The 20822-nt window shown below is 39.5% G+C and overlaps 1 protein-coding gene across 2 annotated transcripts in view; it reads right to left on the reverse strand.

Annotated features, from left to right (window-relative positions):
* cep41 (centrosomal protein 41) overlaps positions 1-20822 on the reverse strand; it is a 44698-nt gene that overhangs the window by 12578 nt on the left and 11298 nt on the right. The window contains exons 4-10 of one of the 2 annotated variants that reach the window (XM_043714022.1): positions 18636-18697; positions 16645-16711; positions 16201-16360; positions 13245-13414; positions 11912-11979; positions 10488-10602; positions 4463-4678 (exon numbers count right to left, since the gene is read on the reverse strand). In XM_043714022.1, the coding sequence (XP_043569957.1) occupies positions 4463-4678; positions 10488-10602; positions 11912-11979; positions 13245-13414; positions 16201-16360; positions 16645-16711; positions 18636-18697 (858 nt within the window). The remainder of the gene's footprint in view (positions 1-4462; positions 4679-10487; positions 10603-11911; positions 11980-13244; positions 13415-16200; positions 16361-16644; positions 16712-18635; positions 18698-20822) is intronic. The other variant, XM_043714023.1, reaches the window with a different exon arrangement.

Genomic DNA, 20822 nt, shown 5'->3' on the forward strand with positions numbered 1-20822 from the left:
TTGAATGAGCTCAAGGTTACAGAAGACAAAACGTGGAAGACCAATCAGGAGCCTGTCAGAATAGTCAAGATTAGCGGTAACAAAAGCATTGGTGAGGGTTTCAACAGATAAAATGAAGAGGTTATACAGGCAGTAACAAGTCATCTCAGCAATGACATAGATGTGACCAGAAATTCAGCTTGGGATCAAGTATAATACAGAGGTGACAATCATCTGATTCAGACTCAGACAACTGTCAGGGAGATGATTAGAATTGATCAGTTAGGAAGGAAAATTGGGAGTGCAGGACAAAGGCAATGTCTTTATATCTTCCCTCTATTTAGTGAGGGCATTCCTGCATATCCAATGTCAGATACAGGTGGCTCAGTGGTTAGCACTGCTGCCTCACAGTGCCAAGGACCCAGTTTGATGCCAGCCTCAGGCGACTGTCTGTATGGAGTTTCCCATGGGTTTCCTCCGGGTGATCTGGTTTCCTCCCACAGTGCAAAGATGTGCAGGAGAAGTGAATTGGCCATGCTAAACTACCCATAGTATTAGGTGCATTAGTCAGAGGGAAATGAGTCTGGGTGGGTTACTCTTCGGAGGGTCGGTGTGGACTTGTTGGGCTGAAGGGCCTGTTTCTACACTGTCGGGAATCTACTTTAAAGAAAAGCAATCTAATAATTTAGAGACAGTAAACGAGTTAGCAGGCGGTGGCGAGATAGAACTGGGGCTTATCAGGGTTCGTAGTCAACGGCCTTAGGACAGCTTTAACATCTCATGCAAAGGATGTCTACCTTCAATAATACAGGACTGACTACTGCCAAACTGCACTGGAGAACTCAAACATAAAACTGACCCAGAAAGTATAATACCGCAAGCAGAGACCAGCTCAACTTTCTCTTAAACAATGTTTGCACATGGTGAGCTTTTAGATTTCCTTTAACTTAAGAGTCAGATGTACAGCACAGAAACAGACCCTGCAGTCCAACCCATCCCTGCTGACCAGATATCCTAACCTAATCTAGTCCCAGTTGCCAGCACTTGGCCCATATCCTTCTAAACCCTTCTTATTAATACACCCATCCAGATGCCTTTTAAAATGTTGTAATTGTACCAGCCTCCACCACTTCCTCTGTAGCATCAAGGGGTGGAGAATTCAAATGTTTTGGGTGTAAAACATCTTCAGTTCTGAAGAAAGGTTACATCTGAAATGTTGACTTTTCCATCTCCTGATGCTGCATGTCTTGCTGTGTCCTTCCAGCCTCCTGCTTGTTTACCTTGGATTCCAACATCTGCAGTTTTTTTTTGTCTCCACCACTCCCTCTAGCAGCTCATTCCATTTCCCTCTGTGTGAAAACATTGCCCCTTAGGTCCCTTTTAAACCTTTCCCCCACTCACCCTAAACCAATACCCTCCAGTTCTGGAGTTCCCCACCCCAGGGAAAAGACCTTGTTGATTTACCCTGTCTACGTCCCTAATGAGTTCATAAACCTCTACAATGTCACCCCTCAGCCTCTCACACTCCAGGGAAAACCAATCCAGCCTATTCAGCCTCTCCCTGTAGCTCAAATCCCCCAACCCTGGCAACACCCTTGTCGATCTTTTCTGAACCCTTTCAAGTTTCACAACATCCTTCCGATAGAAGGGAGACCAGAATTGCCCACAATATTCAAAAAGTGGCCTAACCGATGTCCTGTACAGCCGCAACATGACTTCCCAATTTCAAAACTCAATGCTGCGGCCAATAAAAGAAAGCATACCCAACGCTTTCTTCATTATCCTATCTACCAGTGACTCCACTTTCAAAGAACTATAAACCTGCACTCCAAGGTCTCTTTGTTCAGCAGCACTCCCCAGGACCTGACCATTAAGTGTACAAGTCCTGCTCTCATTTGTCTTTACAAAATGCAGCACCTCACATTTATCTAAATTAACTGCCATCTGGCACTCCTCAACCCATTGGCCCATCTCATCAAAATCCCATTGTACTCTGAGGTTACCTCCTTCGCTGTTCACTATACTTCCAATTTTGGTGTCACCTGCAAACCTACCAACCATAGCTCCTATGTTCACACCCAAATCATTAATATAAATGACGAAAGGTGGTGGACCCAGCACCGATCTGTGTGCATACTACTGGTCACAGGCCTCCAAGCTATAAAACAACCCTCCACCACCACTCTATCTATACCACCTTTGAGCCAGTTCTGTATCCAAATAGCTAGTTCTCCCCATATTCCATGAGATCTAACCTTGCTAACCAGTCTACCATGAGGAACCTTGTTGAATGCCTTACTGAAGTCCATAGAGGTCATGTCCACCCCTCTATTCTCATCAATCTTCCTGGTTACTTCTTCAAAAAACTCAGTCAAGTTTGTGAGACATGATTTCCCACGCACAAAGCTATGCTGACTATCCTTAATCAGTCCTTACCTTTCCAAATACATGAAAATCCTGTCCCTCAGAATTCCCTCCAACAACGTGCCCACAACCAATGTCAGGCTCACTGGTCTATAGTTCCCTGACTTATCTTTTCCACTTTTCTTAAATAGTGGCATCATGTTAGCCAACCCTCCAGTCTTCTGGACTATTGATGATGCAAATATCTCAGCAAGGGGCCCAGCAATCACTTCCCTAGCTTCCCAAAGAGTCAGAGGATACACTTGATCAGAACATAGAACAATACAGCGCAGAACAGGCCCTTCAGCCCTCAATGTTGCGCCAACCTGTGAACTATCCTCAGCTCGTCCCCCAACACTATCTCATCATCATCCATGTGCTTATCCACGGATTGTTTAAATCTCCCTGGTTGAGTTGACTACATTGGCAGGTAGGGCATTCCACGCCCATATCACTCTCTGAGTAAAGGTCCTGAGGACTTATCTACCTTTGTGTGTTTTAAGACACCTCCTCCTCTGTAATATGGACACTTTTCAAGATGTCACCATCTATTCCCCCCACATTCTATATCTTCTATGTCCTTCCCCACAGTAAACACTGATCCAAAATACTCATTTAGTATCTCCCCCACCTCCTACGGTTCCACACACAGACTGCCTTGCTGATCTTTGAGGGGACCTATTTTCTCCAGAGTTACCCTTTCATCGTTAACGTAGTTATAGAATTCCTTTGGATTTTCCTTAACCCTATTTGCCAAAGCTATCTCATGTCCCCTCTTTGCCCTCCTGATTTCCCTCTTTAAGTATATTCCTAGCGACCTTATACTCTTCCAAGGATTCACTTGATCTCTGCTGCCTATACCTAACATACGCTTCTTTCTTTTTAACCAAAACCTCAATTTCTCTAGTCACCCAGCATTCCCTACACCTACCTGCCTGGCCTTTCTCCCCATTAGGGGCATACGGCTCTGGATTCTCGTTATTTCATTTTTGAATGCTCCCCAATTTCTAGCCTTCCATTTCCCTTCGAATATCTGTCCCCAGTTAACTTTTGCAAGTTCTTGCCTAATACTGTCGAAATTGGCCTTCCTCCAATTTAGAACTTCAACTTTTAGATCCGATCTATTATTTTCCATTACTATTTCAAAGCTAACAGAATTATGGTTGTTGGTCCCAAAGTGCTTCCTCCACTGACACCTCAGTTCCCAGCCCTGCCTTATTTCCCCAAGAGTAGGTCAAGTTTTGCACCTTCTCTAATAGGCGCATCCACATACTGAATCAGAAAATTTTCTTGTACACATTTCACAAATTCCTCTCCATTTAAACCTTTAACACTAAGGCAGTCCCAGCGTTTGTCCGGAAAGTTAAAAGCCCTTACCAGAACCACCATATTATTCTTACGGATAACTGAGATCTCCATAAATTTATTTCTCAATTTCCCGCTGACTATTGGTTGGGGCGCGGGGGGCTATAATACAATCCCAATAAGGCGATCATCCCTTTCTTACTTCCCAATTCCACCAATTAACTTCCCTGGATGTATTTCAAGGAATTTCCTTGGTAAGTACAGCCATAATGCTATCCCTTATCAAAAACGCCAGCCCTCCTCTCTCTCCCCCCCTTTCTACCCTTCCGATAGCATTTGTATCCTGGAACATTAAGCTCCTAGTCCTGTCCATCCCTGGGCCACGTCTCTGTAACTGCTATGATATACCAGTCTCATGTTCTTAATAATGCCCGAAGTTCACCTGCGTTCCCTGTTAGGCCTCTTGCATCGAAATAAATGCAGTTTATCAGTCCTACCTTGTTCTCTGGTTTGTTCCTGCCTGCTCTGACTGTTTGACTCGCTCCTATTCCCAACTGTACCAGTCTCACATTGATCTCTCTCCTCACTACTTCCCTAGGTCCCACACCCTATCTTACTAGTTTAAATCCTCCCAATCAGCTCTAGCAAATCTCCCTGCCAGTATATTTGTCCCCTTCCAATTCAGATACTTCTGGACAAGAAGAACAGATTGTGACTCCAATGATCCAAAAATGAGATCCAAAAATTGAATGTTAATTTTGTAGAATTTCCTTACTGGGTGAATTAGATGGTACTAGAATTTCATCCAGGTAATGCTGGATCTTGCTCAAATCATCTTTAGCAAATCGGAGTTTATCCTCTGCAGGGCGTAGAGGTTCCTGAGGTGTTGATTGCCTCTGGCGAGATGGCAGAAAAACTGGAGGCTGGCATGACAGTGGAATTGATCCAGTGGTTAGCCCTTCTGGGAATGTCTGGGCAACAACTTTCAACCCTAAAATGACATCAATATTATTGTGATTTAGGTTTAAAACTTCAATTTATTATTTATAAACAGAATTTCCGGATTAATAATTTTCATAAAGAGAAAGACACAGGTAAATGAAATAAACATAGATTAAAGTATTTTAGTTTAAAAATATTTTGAAAGACTTATTTACAGCCCACTAATTTAATTATCAAATGCATTATAACTGAACATTTTCTTTCCAATTTGTCTTTTTCCCTGAAGTAAACCATCCAGACTTGTGCTCAAGTTAGGGTTGATTATCTGACAGACTGAGGAAGTGGCATTCTTGATGGCATGCTTTATGCCTCAATTCAGTTTATGATGGATACGACTAGCATCAAAAGAAGTGACCATCTCAGAAACGTGCTGCATTTAAAAATTATTTAGGCAAAATGGTCTGCATGTGGTTTTCCACTTCTGTGGCAAGCGAGACATTGAATATTAATAACACTTATGCGGCGGTCTAGACCCTGGTGTTTTGTTTCACTAAAACAGCATTCAGAAGGAAATATTCTCTCAGGAAAGGTCTCATAGCTGCCTCATCCCTACCCTATAAATAAAGCAATTGTTCGCAGACCACAGCTGAACCTGCCTTCCCACTAATGCCCCACAGTAACAGAAATAGGGAGGTAAAGTCAAATAGGCAAAATGAGTAGGCACGTGATAAAACTCAATGCAGAGAAGTGTTAATTCATTCATTTTGATAGGAAAAATGAGGAAAGCCAATGTGATTTAAATGGTATAATATCAAGTGAGTGCAAGAAGAGAGAAACATGCAGACATAAATCTTATAGAGTGGCAACCAGGTTATAAGACATTTTGAAAAGAAAATCACACAGGGCCCAGAGATCTTCAGCTTTATCAACAGAGAAATGGAACACAAAGTGAGGAATTGCATTAAATCTTTATAAAACATATTGATTAGGCATCAGCTGGAGTTGGTGCTCAATTCTGGGTACTGCACCTTACAAAGTATCTTAAGATTTTAGAAGCAACTAGAATTAAGTCAGAAATAGGGCCTTCAGTTATGTCAGGTTGCTGCAGAAGTGATCAAGTTGTTCAAAATCATGAATATTTTTACGAAGTAATTGTGGAGAAGCTGTTTCTGTGGTCGAAGGGTCAGTAAACTGCAAACGCAGGTTTAAGTCAATTGGCAAAAAAAAAACCCATGAAGGAGCTTTTGAAAGCATTTAATTGTTGTGAACCAGAATGTAATGCAATGAAAAGCTGGCAGAAGAAGAAACATATGAACATTCAAAAGGGAATTGGATACATGCTTGAAGGGAAGTAAATTACAGGGCTATTGGGAAAGAGCAGAGAAGCAATGTTTATTGGACAGATTACCAAAAAGGCACTGAAGACCAAACGGCCTCCTTCTGTTCTTTAGATTAGATTACATTAGTGTGGAAACAGGCCCTTTGGTCCAACAAGTCCACACCAACTCACTGAAGCGCAACCCACCCATGCCCCTACATTTACCCCTTACCTAACACTACGGGCAATTTAGCATGGCCAATTCACCTGACCTGCACATCTTTGGACTGTGGGAGGAAACCGGAGCACCCGGAGGAAACCCACACAAACACGGGGAGAACGTGCAAACTCCACACAGTCAGTCACCTGAGGCGGGAATTGAACCTGGGTCTCCGGCGCTGTGAGGCAGCAGTGCCTGTTCTGATTCACTATGATTCCTCTCCCACTCAGAACTTTTGAAGGGTGGTCTAGACCTATTTGGCTTAGATCTCTATTGCGTCACTGAAGAGCTAAAAGTATGTTTTGGCAAAAAGAAAACTCAAAGTTGATTTTAATAACACTAATGTAACTCTTTCATCTGGAATCTTCATTTATAGCAGATTTATAAATAAAACAGTTGCAATGTATGTTTGAGTACATATTTAAAACTGGAATTTTTAAGTGGCATTCCTGGGAATTTGCCAAGTGCTGACCTTCAGAATAAGATTAAGGAGCACTATTCATGTAAACATTGAATGAAGTTGCTAAGTTTTTAAACATGACTCTTAAGTTGCATATACAATTACAATTTAAAAACTCAGTTTACTTATAAAATGTGATGTAACTAGAATTTAAGTATTTTCTGCTTACATCTGGACTATAGAAATGCTGTCGTCATTAAAAATGTAATCTACACATCTGAGAGTTGTTCAGCTTCAGCTGCTATCAGCATAAAAATTTCCAGTTTACTGACTCGATGTTGAGTGAGCAATATATAATATACTGGCAGGGAGATTTGCTAGAGCTGCCCAGGAGCAGGTGCGGTTGGGGGCGCGGGGGGAAAATGTGTGGTGGGTGGTAGGGTGGGACCCAGGGAGATTATGAGGAAAGAGATCAATCTGACACTGATACAGTGGAGAGCAGAAGTGAGTCAAACAGTCACGGCAGGCAGGGACAAAGCAGAGAACAAGGCAGGACTGATAAATTGAACTGCATTTATTTAAATGCAAAAGGCTGAGCAGGGAAGGCAGATGAAGGGCAGGGCTGGGAACATGGGACTGAGATATCATAGCAATTACAGAAACACGGCAGGAATGGACAGGTCAGGCAGCTGAATGTTCCAGGATACAAATACAACAGGAAGGACAGAAAAGGAGGCAAGAGAGGAGGGGGGGTAGCGTTTTTGAGAAGGGATAGCATAACAGCTGTATTGAGGGAGGATATTTCTGAAAATACATCCAGGAAAGTTATTTGGGTTGAACTGAGAAATAAGAAAGGTATGATCACTTTATTGGGATTGTATTATAGACCACCCCCTAATAGTCAGAGGGAAATTGAGAAACAAATTTGTAAGGAGATCTCCATTATCTGTAAGAGTAATAGAGTAGTTATGGTAGGGGATTTTAACTTTCCAAACATCGACTGGGACTGCCATAGTATTAAGGGTTTAGATGGGGAGGAATTTGTTAAGTGTGTACAAGAAAATTTTCTGATTCAGTATGTGGATGTACCTACTAGAGAAGGTGCAAAAGCTGACCTACTCTTGGGAAATAGGCAGGGCAGGTGACTGAGGCATCAGTGGGGGAGCACTTTGGAGCCAGCAACGGTAATTCTATTATTTTTAAAATAGCGATGGAAAAGGGCAGACCAGATCTAAAAGTTGAAGTTCAAATTGGAGAAAAGCCAATTTTAACTGTATTAGGCAAGACCTTTCAAAAACTAATTGGGGGCAAATGTTCGCAGGTAAAAGGACGGCTGGAAAATGGGAAGCCCTCAGAAATGAGATAGCAGAAAGTATATTCCTGTCAGGGTGAAAGGGAAGGCTGGCAGGTGTAGGGAATGCTGGATGACTAAAGAAATGGAGGGTTTGGTTAAGAAAAAGAAGGAAGCATATGTCAGGTGTAGACAAGACATATTGAGTGAATCCTTAGAAGAGTATAAAGGAAGTAGACAATAGACAATAGGTGCAGGAGTAGGCCATTCTGCCCTTCGAGCCTGCACCACCATTCAATATGATCCCACAAGTTGGAGTATACTTAAGACAGATATCAGGAGGGCAAAAAGGGGATTTGACATAGCTCTGGCAAATAGAGTTAAGGAAAATCCAAATGGTTTTTACAAATATATTAAGAACAAAAAGGTAACTCAGGAGAGAATAGGGCCCCTCAAAGATCAGCATGCGGCCTTTGTGTGGAGCTGCAGAAAACGGGGGAGATACTAAACAAGTATTCTGCATCAGTGTTTACTGTGCAAAAGGACATGGAAGACATAGAATGTAGGGAAATAGATGGTGACATCTTAAAAAATGTCCATATTACAGAGGAGGAAGTGCTGGATGTCTTGAAATGCACAAAGGTGGATAAATCCCCAGGACTTGATCCGGTGTACCCTAGAACTCTTTGGGAGACTAGGGAAATGATTTCTGGGCCTCTTATTGAAATATTTGTATCATCGATAGTCACAGGTAAGGTGCCGCAAGACTGGAGGTTGGCTAATGTGTTGCCACTGTTTAAGAAAGGCGGTAAGGACAAGCCAGGGAACTTTAGACCAGTGATCTTGACATTGGTGGTGGACAAGTTGTTGGAGGGAATCCTGAGGACAGGATGTACATGTATTTGAAAAGGCAAGGGCTGATTAGAGATAGTCAACATGGTTTTGTGCATGGGAAACCATGTCTCACAAACTTGAGGTTTTTGAAGAAGTAACAAAGAGAATTGATGAGGGCAGAGCAGTAGATGTGATCTACGTGGACTTCAGTACGGCGTTCGACAAGGTTCCCCATGGGAGATTGATTAGCAAGGTTAGATCTCACAGAATACAGGGAGAACTAGCCATTTGGATACAGAACTGCTCAAAGGTAGAAGACAGAGGGTGGTGGTGAAGGGTTGTTTTTCAGACTGGAGGCCTGTGACCAGTGAAGTGCCACAAGGATCGGTGCTGGATCCACTTCTTTTCATCATCCATAAAAATTATTTGGATGTGAGCATAAGAGGTATAGTTTGCAGATGATACCAAAATTGGAGTTGCAATGGACAGTGAAGAAGGGTACTTCAGATTACAATGGGATCTTGATCAGATGGGCCAATGGGCTGAGATGTGGCAGATGGAGTTTAATTTGGATATATGCGAGGTGCTGCATTTTGTGAAAGCAAATCTTAGCAGGACTTATACACTTATTGGTAAGGTCCTAGGGAGTGTTGCTGAATAAAGAGAGTGCAGGTTCATAGCTCCTTGAAAGTGGAGTTGTAGCTAGATAGGATAGTGTAGAAGGCGTTTGGTATGCTTTCCTTTATTGGTCATAATATTGAGCACTGGAGTTAGGAGGTCATGTTGCAGCTGTACAGGACATTGGTTAGGCCAATGTTGGAATATTGTGTGCAATTCTGGTCTCCTTCCTATTGGAAGGATGTTGTGAAACTTGAAAAGGGTTCAGAAAAGATTTACAAGGATGTTTGCCAGGTATGGAGGATTTGAGCTGCAGGGAGAGGCTGAACAGGCTGGGGCTGTTTTCCCTGGAGCATCGGAGGCTGACCTCATTGAAGTTTATAAAATCATGAGGGGCATGGATACGATAAATAGACAAAGTCTTTTCCCTGGGATGGGGGGAGTCCAGAACTAGAGGGCATAGGTTTAGGGTGAGAGGGGAAAGATATAAAAGAGACCTAAGGGGCAACTTTTTCACACAGCGGATCTTACGTGTATGGAATGAGCTGCCAGAGGAAGTGGTGGAGGCTAGTACAATTGCACCATTTAAAAGGCATTTGGATGGGTATATGCATAGGAAGGGTTTGGAGGAATATGGGCCGGCTGCTGGCAGGTGGGACTAGATTGGGTTGGGACATCTGGTCGGCATGGGCAGTTTGGACAAAAGGGTCTGTTTCTGTGCTGTAAATCTATGACTCTGTATGCATTGATTTAGTGCATACTTCTCACAGTATGAATCAGTCATCAAGTGCAAAAGTTAACAAACTATTGAGAAATATATGGTAGGTTTTGTTTACTTACTTTGGTGTGCACACTTATTCTCAATTAATCATAGTCTACTAAACCTAAAAACTTGGGGGCAGGCTGGCAAGAATCCTGAAATGTGACATTGTTGGTGTTTAGTCAGCTAAAACCAAGTCACGTAACAACAATGGCAATATTATCCATTGCTTATGCAGGCATGAGTACAAAAACAGTTTGGCTGGAAGTCATTTCATAAACATTTTGGCTTTTAGCGAGAATTATACAGATAGATCTTAATGAAATTGTAACGTTAGCAGCTGTACAGAAAAGTATATTTTAACTGCTCTGGTTTATCTGTTATTACTCATCAAATAACATTTCCTGCAACACGTACCACCTGATAGCATAAAAAGATTCTCAAAACCTCTCTCGCACAGTGTTGTGGCAGCCTGACTAGCTATCCGTTCATCTTCATCATAAAGCAGGATGATTTTCCCAGATGCATTTTTCTAAAGTTCAGTTGTTAAGGCATCTTGTATCATTTTAAATTGACAAACTTCAAGTTGATGTCAAATTTGTAACAAAGCTAGTTAACCCATATAAACAAGGCTAGTGGGGATGAAGAAAAGGAGGAGGGTGAAACATACAGAGGAGCAACATTCTGAATCCAAGTTTCACCCACAAGCTATTTTGTTGCATAACAATAAAAGCTATCTATAGATTGAGAACTCAGAACGGGATTAAATATGGGAAAAATGAGATTGGGTTAAAAAAAACACATTGGGGAATCCAGAACTAGAGAACATAGGTTTAGGGTGAGAGGGGAAAGATATAAAAGAGACCTAAGAGACAACTTTTTCACACAGAAGGTGGTACATATATAGAATGAGCTGCCAGAGGAAGTAGAGGAGGCTGGTACAATTGCAATATTTAAGAGGCATTTGGATGGGTATATGAAAAGGAGTTTGGAGGCGTATGGGCCAGGTGCTGGCAGGTGGGACTAGATTGGGTTGGGATATCTGGTCAGCGTAGACGGGTTGGACTGTTTCCATGATGTACATCTCTGACTCTATGCGAAGGGCTGGATTTAAAAACAGTTCTTTTGGTTATAGAACAATGACAAAATTTCAGATGCAAACATGAACATCTCTTCTCCATTGTTGCTCCAAGTTTGCGTGGGTGGAGAGAAAGAGAATGAAAAGGGAGCTTTATTTTGCATTTTGCCTATATAATCCTAAAGAAGGGCTTATGCCCGAAACGTCGATTCTCCTGTTCCTTGGATGCTGCCTGACCTGCTGCGCTTTTCCAGCAACACATTTTCAGCTCTGATCTCCAGCATCTGCAGTCCTCACTTTCTCCTCCTATATAATAGCTTTGGTTTGTTCAAAAAGTCAAAGGGCTTTCCGTTTCCTAATATTAAGAAAATATTTGTTGACCACCAATGCGGACTATTGAATAAAATGGAGGGGAAAGTACAGAAGATGGATAAGCAAAAATTCTTTCTAATCTATCTTCAGTTGCACAAAGGCAATTTGAACAGCATTACATTCCTGGAGGTGGGTGCTGCTTTGCATTATCATCCTGCCTTTTAATCTATGCAACCTATTCTGATGAAAAGCAAGCTGAAGGAACAACACCCCATGTTCCATCTAGGCACGTTTCAGCCATCAGGATTTAACATTGAGTTTAACAAGTTCTGAGCATGTTTGAGATCAAACCTAATTCACCTGCTTTAGTCTCTCCAAGCAGCTAATAGATTGGAAACCTAATTTCAGAATCAAACCACTAACTGCACAGATCTGAAGATTTAAAGGATACGTATTCTAGAATCTCCTTTGTATAAGGGTTCATCGTCCTGGACAGCATTGCAATAGGATAACTGTAGGCTGAAAGACAAGGTTAAACAACTTCAATTGAGCATGGGTTGAGCAGTTTTAAGTAAGAGTCCAAGTTTTACAACAAGAGTCTATCCTCATAAATAAAAATCCTGTATCTAGTGTGTGTTTATTATATTTTGCAGTAATACATAAAGTGAAAATTCTTCTTCTAGTTCACTTGCTCAATTGACTGAGATGTCATATAAAAGCTAATTGCAACTAATCATTCAACAGTAGTGATTGACCTCACAATGTAGTGTCTTGGAAGAGAGACCCCAAGTCAGTACAAATTCAGACTTAGAAAAGCAGTGAATCTTAATAATGCGCAAGGCTAGTTTCTTTTGCATTTCCACAGTAACATTCCATCCAGAGTACACTGCTGTCCTAAGCAGTATTAGGGAAAAACATCTTTAAATTATTCACTAATTTAATTGCAAAGTGTATTATCCATGTGACACTTAACACTTTAAAAATGTTCAGTCATACTAAATAACTGTTGGTATTTAATATCTTCTATTCAAGGTAAGAAAAACACACATTTGACACTTAAAGCAAATGCTATTGTATGGTTTTATAAGCATTATGATTTGCACTCTGATTCAAAGGTTCAATGATTGAGAGGATGTATTAGAAATTTGAGCAGAAAGGGCAGTTCACAATACAGGATTTTTATCTATTAGTCCTATGAATGTAAGTACCATGATACCCTGAATCCTTCAGCATTGGCAGCACACAAAGGTCTTTTCCTAGGTTTTATTTTAGGTATATTAGGTACAGCTGCAAACTAAATTTTTTATTTCATATTTAATTGGGAATATTGTGGTTATGGAGTTTGTTTTAAGAAATATTAACACTATATTCTGACCAAAATAAGACAGAAAATAAATTATAAGAAGCAAATAAAGAAAATCATTTTTGATATAAAGAGAGTTCATACTTCATTGACATCAGTAAGCTGTAAAAATATTAGAACACATTTTCACCTTAGTTGCATGAGCAGTAAACTGGCAGAGAAGAACTCCTGCCAGTTATAGCACATGTTCCATTGAAATCTTTAGAATGAAAATAAATTAAGCAGATGCTTTGACAGCTGGGTAATCAACTAAATACAGTTATCACACAAAGATAAGTATTTGCTGTATTCTGTCAACTTATCACAGGAAGCTGTATTAGTTATACTAAGCAAGACAACTTAAAACAAATATATGACTACTTAAAGTGCATTCCCATGTATTACACCAGTGATTGACATAACTTTCACCTATATTGATTACCTCCAATAATGTGACATTGATCATAGGCATCACGATCACGTACATCCAAAAGCAAGTAAGGGCAGTCTGGGTACGGTCCATCTGTTTTCTCTGAACAGAGACAGAGCTCAGGCTGGGACAATTTCTGATTCTCTTTCTCCAGATCTATTTCCCCAACACCACTTATAACACTACAGAGAAAAATAAAAACTGTTGACAGATCACAGAGCAATTGTCAAACAATATTTGATCACAAGAAGAAAAATTTTAAAAATCTTAAAACATGACTACTAGACACTTTTGGGACAACCGTAGTTTAGAAATTCTACACCCGACCCCACAGCAGCTTATTTTGTAAAGCACTGTTCAGGAGAGAAATTATTCAAAAATGCGAAGAATATTCCCTGTTGGGTCTGTGGTGATTTCTGCAAGGACAGCAATTGTAATGTAACAACTAACCTCAATTGCTTTGAATTATGGAAGGGAGAAACATTCAAAAAGAAATCAATTATTAGTCAGGATTTACATTCTTGTGGCTCCATTCAAAATCTACACGTTACCAGGAGTAAACTCCAATCAAAAGGAAAGCTGATGACTTAAGAAATGAGGATGATTCGATGTCATGATCATCAAGACATTTGTAAACTATTACTTAGAAAATATTTCAAAACAATTATTAAAAATTTTAACAAACTACAACTATCTGCAAGAAGTGTTCAACATGTAGTTTTTTTACTTTCAGTGGTTATTACTGGCAAGGTCAGCATTTAGGTCAATTACTAATTGCTCTTCAGCTGAATAGATTGCTCAGGCATTTCAGAGGGCAGTTAACAGTGAACTACATTTAGGGTGTAGGTTTGCTTGCTGAGCTGTAGGTTTGATATCCCGACGTTTCATTACCTGGCTAGGTAACATCATCAGTGGCGACCTCCAAGTGAAGCGAAGCTATTATCTCCTGCTTTCTATTTATATGTTTGTCCTGGATGGGGTTCTTGGGGTTTGTGGCGATGTCATTTCCTGTTCGTTTTCTGAGGGATTGATAGATAGATCTATGTATTTGTTTATGGCATTGTGGTTGGAGTGCTAGGCCTCTAGGAATTCTCTGGCATGTCTTTGCTTAGCCTGTCCCAGGATAGATGTGTTGTCCCAGTCGAAATGGTGGTTTTTTACATCAGTGTGCAGGGCTACGACATCAACACTTTCAAACAAAAACTAACCAACTTAAAAGACCCAGTACAGCCCATGGACAAAAACAACATTATCTACAAAATTCCATGCAAGGACTGCCACAAATACTACGTAGGACAAACAGGAAAAAAGTTAGCCACCAGGATACACGAACACCAGCTAGCCACAAAAAGACACTACCCTCTCTCCCTCGTAGCCCTACTCATGGATGAAAAAAACCCACCATTTCGACTGGGACAACACATCTATCCTGGGACAGGCTAAGCAAAGACATGCCAGAGAATTCCTAGAGGCCTGGCACTCCAACCACAACGCCATAAATCTAGATATCATCTACAACCCCTCAGAAAACGAACAGGAAATGACATCACCACAAACCCCAGGAACCCCATCCAGGACAAACATATAAATAGAAAAGGAGACAACAGCTTCGCTTCACTTGGAGGTCGCCACTGATGATGTTACCTAGCCAGGTAATGAAACATCTGGATATCAAACCTACAGCTCAGCGAGCAAACCTACACCCTAAACCTCAACCTGAGCTACAAACCTTCACAAAGCTTGCAAAAAGTAAACTACATTACTGTGGGTCTGGTGTCACATGTAGACCAGATCAAGCAAGGGCAGCAAATTTATTTCCCTAAAGGATATTAGTGAACCAAATTGTTTTTTATGACAATAATGGCATTTTTGTGGCACCAGTACTGTGACTCATGACAGAAAAATTGTAGGGGTTATGGGCAGACTGCTTGTCCTTCCCGGTTAGAAAGTTGCCAGTAAGCTGATGTACCAAAAAGAAGCCTGGTCTTCGGTCATGTTGGACTATGGGTGGCTTAAACTAGTGAAAAGTGGGATTTCTGCCCCTCAGAAGACTCACCAACTACCCATCAGATCTGTTAGTGCCAGAGCTCAATAGCAAGTGTTGTCAGGATTGCAGGCAGGTTCACAAAAGAGTCCTTATGGATCTAAGAATAATTTTGGTCAAGGTCATTAGGTGGGGAGAATTCGTTACACCTTTGCGGGGTATGGAGTGGGTTTTGAAGTATTGATGGGTCAAAAGGAAGGGGAGGACTATTATCATTTTGGTATCCTTGATGGATGAAGGGCAAATGCCAAATACAGTCAAGCCCTTAATTCCTGCTGATTTAATAATTTTAAAAAGTGAAATGGGTTGTTGACTCATACCTACTTGTCTTGCAACTGTTTATGTCATTGTAAGCACCCAACCACCTTCTGTGCTATGGGTGCAAGCTTGGCATAGACAGAAAGATGGCGAGCTAGCCACCAGATCCAAGTTATATGCTGTCACTGAAAACATAACCTGCAGGCATACAATATCTGGTCTAGTTTTCAATTCCAGATTTATCAATTGAATTTCAATTCCCCCATCTTACTGTGGTGAGATTTGGATCCTTGTATACAAAGTATTAGTTTGGGCCTTGGATTATTAATCCAATGCCATTAACAATATGCATTCACCTTTCCCATATCTGAATGAGTGCTGTAATTTAAAATTTCAGTCAGGCTGAAATTAAACATCTAGCTGAAAAGGTTAGTATTATTGTCCTTCAAGATATTGATTGACCCCATTGGATTCTGGACATACAGAATTTTACTTCACTTTTTAAAAATATCATTTATCTACCCAGAATTCATTCCTCAATATGAAACTAAAGCTACAGAAGGTCATTATACAAAGATCTTCACCAATTTTCAGGCAAGTGAAACTATTACTGTGATAATGAAGAGATTCATCATCGTGATCTTTTTCCAGCATAATAATTCTCACCTTTGAAGAGTGGAGCGTGCTGAAAGTGGTTTCTCAACTGAATCTTCATTACTTATTAATTCTATAGGGGATTTCTGATGCACTTCCATAGGACATCGTTCCTCATTGTCCTTTATTGCAAGGAGTTCAGGCTCTGGTGCGGAAAGCACTGAATGTGAATCTGAATGAAACAAACAATAACTCAAGCTTAAAAAAAATTCAGAGAGGATTTCTGCATGACAATTCAAAGTTAAGGAGGTGAAAACTTTTAGCTACATTTCATTGAATAAGTTGCATTATAAAAATACATTGGCAGATGTGATGTGTTGCTTATTGTCATGTCCTTTTAGATTTGTAAACAAGGCAAAGTATCTTACTAAATCCTTTACTTTAAAAAATGCTAGTGATTTCTTCTAATTGCAGATAATTCTACAGAATAGATAACCAAAGATATTTGATACCAACCTTCTTCCTGTTGCTGTTCGCTAAACATCCGTTCACCTTGTTCATTCACAGAAGCCACCTGCAGCACCTAAAGAACATCAAAAAGGCAAGTGAAATTAAAAAAAAATTAAATTTTCTGAAGGAATCAATATTCTAACATTTATTTCTCCCCAACTTTCTGCAACTGAAATTCCACATTTTACATTGCTGTACGTGTGCACTGTGGTACAGCATACAAAGGAGCATACAGGGATTTGAAAACAAAAATTAGAATTTTAAAATCAAAATGTTGCTTGAATGGAATCCAATAAAGTTCTGTGAGCACAGATTTTTCTATTGCTCTTCATTTATTGTATTTTGGTATCACTGGCAGGCCATAATTTATTGGATACCCCTAACTGCACTCAAGAAGTTAAAAATCACACAACACCAGGTTATAGTCCAACAGGTTTAATTGGAAGCACACTAGCTTTCGGAGCGATGCTCCTTCATCAGGTGATCACCTGATGAAGGAGCGTCGCTCCGAAAGCTAGTGTGCTTCCAATTAAACCTGTTGGACTATAACCTGGACTTGTGCAATTTTTAACTTTGTACACCCCAGTCCAACATCGGCATCTCCGAATCATGCACTCAAGAAGATAGTGATGAGCCTCCTTCTTGAACTGTGCAGTCCACGGGGAAAATGTGGGAAGGGACTTGCTGCAAATTAAGAGACAAGCAGCAACGTTTTGGATGAGCTCAAGTGTATGGAGTGTAGAATTTGGGAAATTGCAATAGTGCATTGGAATAATCAAATCTAAAGGGAATAATTGATGGAAGAGGTCTTCACAGCAGATGTGTGGAGACAAGCAAATTCAGCTTATGATATGGAACCATAAATAGACAACTGTAATAATTGCACAATTGTGGGATGGAAGGCTCATATCAGGGTGAGATGTGAGAATAACATTGTGTACAGAGGGTCTAATCTCACATTTGTCAGAGAGATGACTGGAGTCAGTAGCTAAGAACTAGAATTGGACTGAAACTAGAGTTTCACATTTCCTAATATTCAATAGAAAGAAATTTCTGCCCAGTTGTGGATATGGAGAAACAATCTAATAATTCATCAGCAATGGAAGACATCGAGAAAGGTAGGGCTGGATGGCATTAGTGTATGTAAACATTGCTGTGTTTTTTGGATGATGATGCTCAGCAGCAGCATGTTGCTGAAAGAAAGATGGGGCCAAGATTCATGGGAAACAACAAAGGTTACAATGTGGGAGCCAGAAGAGAAGCCATGAATAGATAAATAAGAGTAGCACAGAATAAGAATACAAAAGGAATAAGATTAGTTTCACCCACTTGGCTACAATGGACAGGCCTTAGGAGGTGGATGGTATTATCAAGCACATCAAATTAGACAGAATTTGAAAATGACAAGGAAGGAAAATTTACTTTCCTCACTGATACGGACTCTTTTCTTAATTCACTCAATCCCTTTTCTTAATTCCTCCCTTCTCTCTTTGTCTGTATATGCTAATAGTTGTTGTGATTTGAACCTTTTCCAGTTATGATGACAGGTCAGCCACTTGAAATATTAACTTTGCATCAATCTCCACAGGTTTGCCTGACCTGCTGAGTGTTTCCAGTGTTTCTTTATATTATCTGTTAAACCTCAGCAGTTAATTCAGAGCAGCACAAATAGAAATCAAAAATGAAGGAGAGAAAATACCTTGAAAATAATCTTATCTTGAAGAAATATTAATGAAATTTTAATTTTGAGTTAATGTTGTAAACTTTATGTTGTTTGACCCAAGTCTTTCAAACTGAAAAAATTTGAGAGCAATAACATCTCTTGTCAATCTCACAGGACATTTACTTTATTGTTGCTGAAAAGAGAAATAACAATATAAACATTATTGAACCATTACAAAGAAGTATATCTATACTGAAACTCAAATGATTCAATATTTCAATTAAGACATCTCGTAAATCCCATGAGGCAACAAACCATAAATGGGAGCACTTACCAGCTGGGCAAATGTGGTGACTTTCAACCTTTTGAATAATTCATCTCTTTTATATCTATAATCTATTAAGAAGAAAAAAAATTAAAATATTATTCAAAACCCTCATTTCAACACTGCAAAATTCATAAAAGCTTAATTTTGCAATGAAGATTCATTTTGCAACAAACAATTCTTGGAGAGTATGGAAAGGTATCTACTGTATGGATGTGGAGACCCTAAATCAAATGTTAAATAGTCAATTTTATTGATTACATTAGTAGTACAATTAGATGATCTTGACATTGGACCAATGAGCTGATCGTGAACTATTAAATATTGATGAGGATATCCAAACCTTCACTGTACTTTTCAGCTTCTGTCACTTCAGGACCTATCCACCGATCACTCATTTCAACAGTATACTGAGCCAGACCAAATATTCCCACTAACTGACACATTATAGTAATAACTGGGACTGATTTGGAAAATAAATTGCTGCATTCATCATGTAGCAGTTAGACAATTTCAACATTAATATAATTAGAGCTGTTGAATGTTTATGCTAAGAAAATAGATTAATATTTAACAGGATCAAGCTCACAACTACTTTATTGGTTTTACCTCCATTTCAATAAATGGTTATATATTTATTGACATACCATGTATGATCAGTGTGTTACTTACAACAAAATGTCAAACTATTTAAATTGTCAGCCTTCTCAGAGAAAACCTTCTAACATCAAATAGTTCTTACATAGCTTTATACATTAGATTAATTTTATTTATATTAATAATTTCAGGCTTAGTCAGAATTTGTCCTTGTCTGTCTGGACAGAAGTGGCTTAGTTTCCTCTAAATTGGCAGTATATGATAGATGATTTATAAAGACAAAGAATTCTGCAAGTTTGAATTCAGTTTTCCTCAATTTTCATCTGTTTTAGATGATTTCATATCATGCTTGCAACAGGAAATATTTTAAATCATTCATACTGGCAAGTTAGTCTGTAATGGGTGAAAAGGCAAAAGAAAATTTAAAACACTTTTAAAAGTTTGCACAAAACTCAATGGTGTTGTGAGGGGCCAATACAAATATATTGGCTTGGTATATAACAAATATCTGACAGGCTTTCAACTACTCTCTTCCTTTCACTCTAATTATATGCTGGATTTGAAGCTTTTCCTACCAGGAGTGTAGTTCTGCAATTTCACCACATGTTTTGTGAATCCTCCCCATGCAATTCTAGCCAGCACATTTTCACCATTGCACTTCACTATATTATCATTCCCTTTAGAATAATTATCACTGAGACTGCGCGAATAAAACAAAAGAACACTCTTACCTTGATCTTGCTTACTATTTGGTGATCCATCACAGCTCATGGTTGACATTACGCAGGTTTACTTTCAAGCAAACCTTATATTCAAAAAGTATTTTCTATTTTAGCTGCTGATAAACACCAACTTACTGGTGTTGTTTAAAACATCAATTTTGAGTCTTCCTACAGGTTGCTCAAAATGCTGTGCTCAGTTTGCACATCTTATGTGGAATGACTTTGTCTTGGATAACTAAAGGGCCATTTATTGAAGGCTATTCATTAAGCACTCAGATTACCTGCAACATAGTGAAGTTACTGTTTTGATCAATGCAATTAACTGTGTTAACAAAAGGAGACAGTGTTGCTTATCCATGAGAAAATCTGGCATCTTTTCAGAGTCCATCTTTAATTCCTTTCACCAAGAGAAAAGTGCCAATAAAGATTTACAAACTCAATAAATTTTGTGAAGATCACTGGTTATTTGCAGAGAGGTTCAACATAAACAGTTGTTTAAAATTATTTCCTATAAAACAAAATTTGTTAAAAAGGAAAACTGTTCCTTTAACTCTCATGTGTGCCTGACATGGTGAATTTCTGACATCAAAACTACTTAGAAAAGGTACTGAAAGGGCTTTACAAGAAAATTTACAATTGCAAAGCTACAGCATTACGTACAATAAACAGTTCTCCTGAGTCACAGAGAAATCAGATTAGTCACCTCAGGCATGCTCTCGTGTGCACCCTGTGAGTCAGTTACAACACGACACTAGATAGCAGTTACACCATTCAGGACGAAAAATGGTGCTTGGAAAATGTTTCTTTCACTTTTTTTACTGTATTTTTGTGTGTTTAAATTAAAAATCCATATTTTGATAATATGGCAGGAAGGTAC

Source organism: Chiloscyllium plagiosum, chromosome 23 (assembly GCF_004010195.1).
Source record: "Chiloscyllium plagiosum isolate BGI_BamShark_2017 chromosome 23, ASM401019v2, whole genome shotgun sequence".
Lineage (NCBI taxonomy): Eukaryota > Metazoa > Chordata > Chondrichthyes > Orectolobiformes > Hemiscylliidae > Chiloscyllium > Chiloscyllium plagiosum.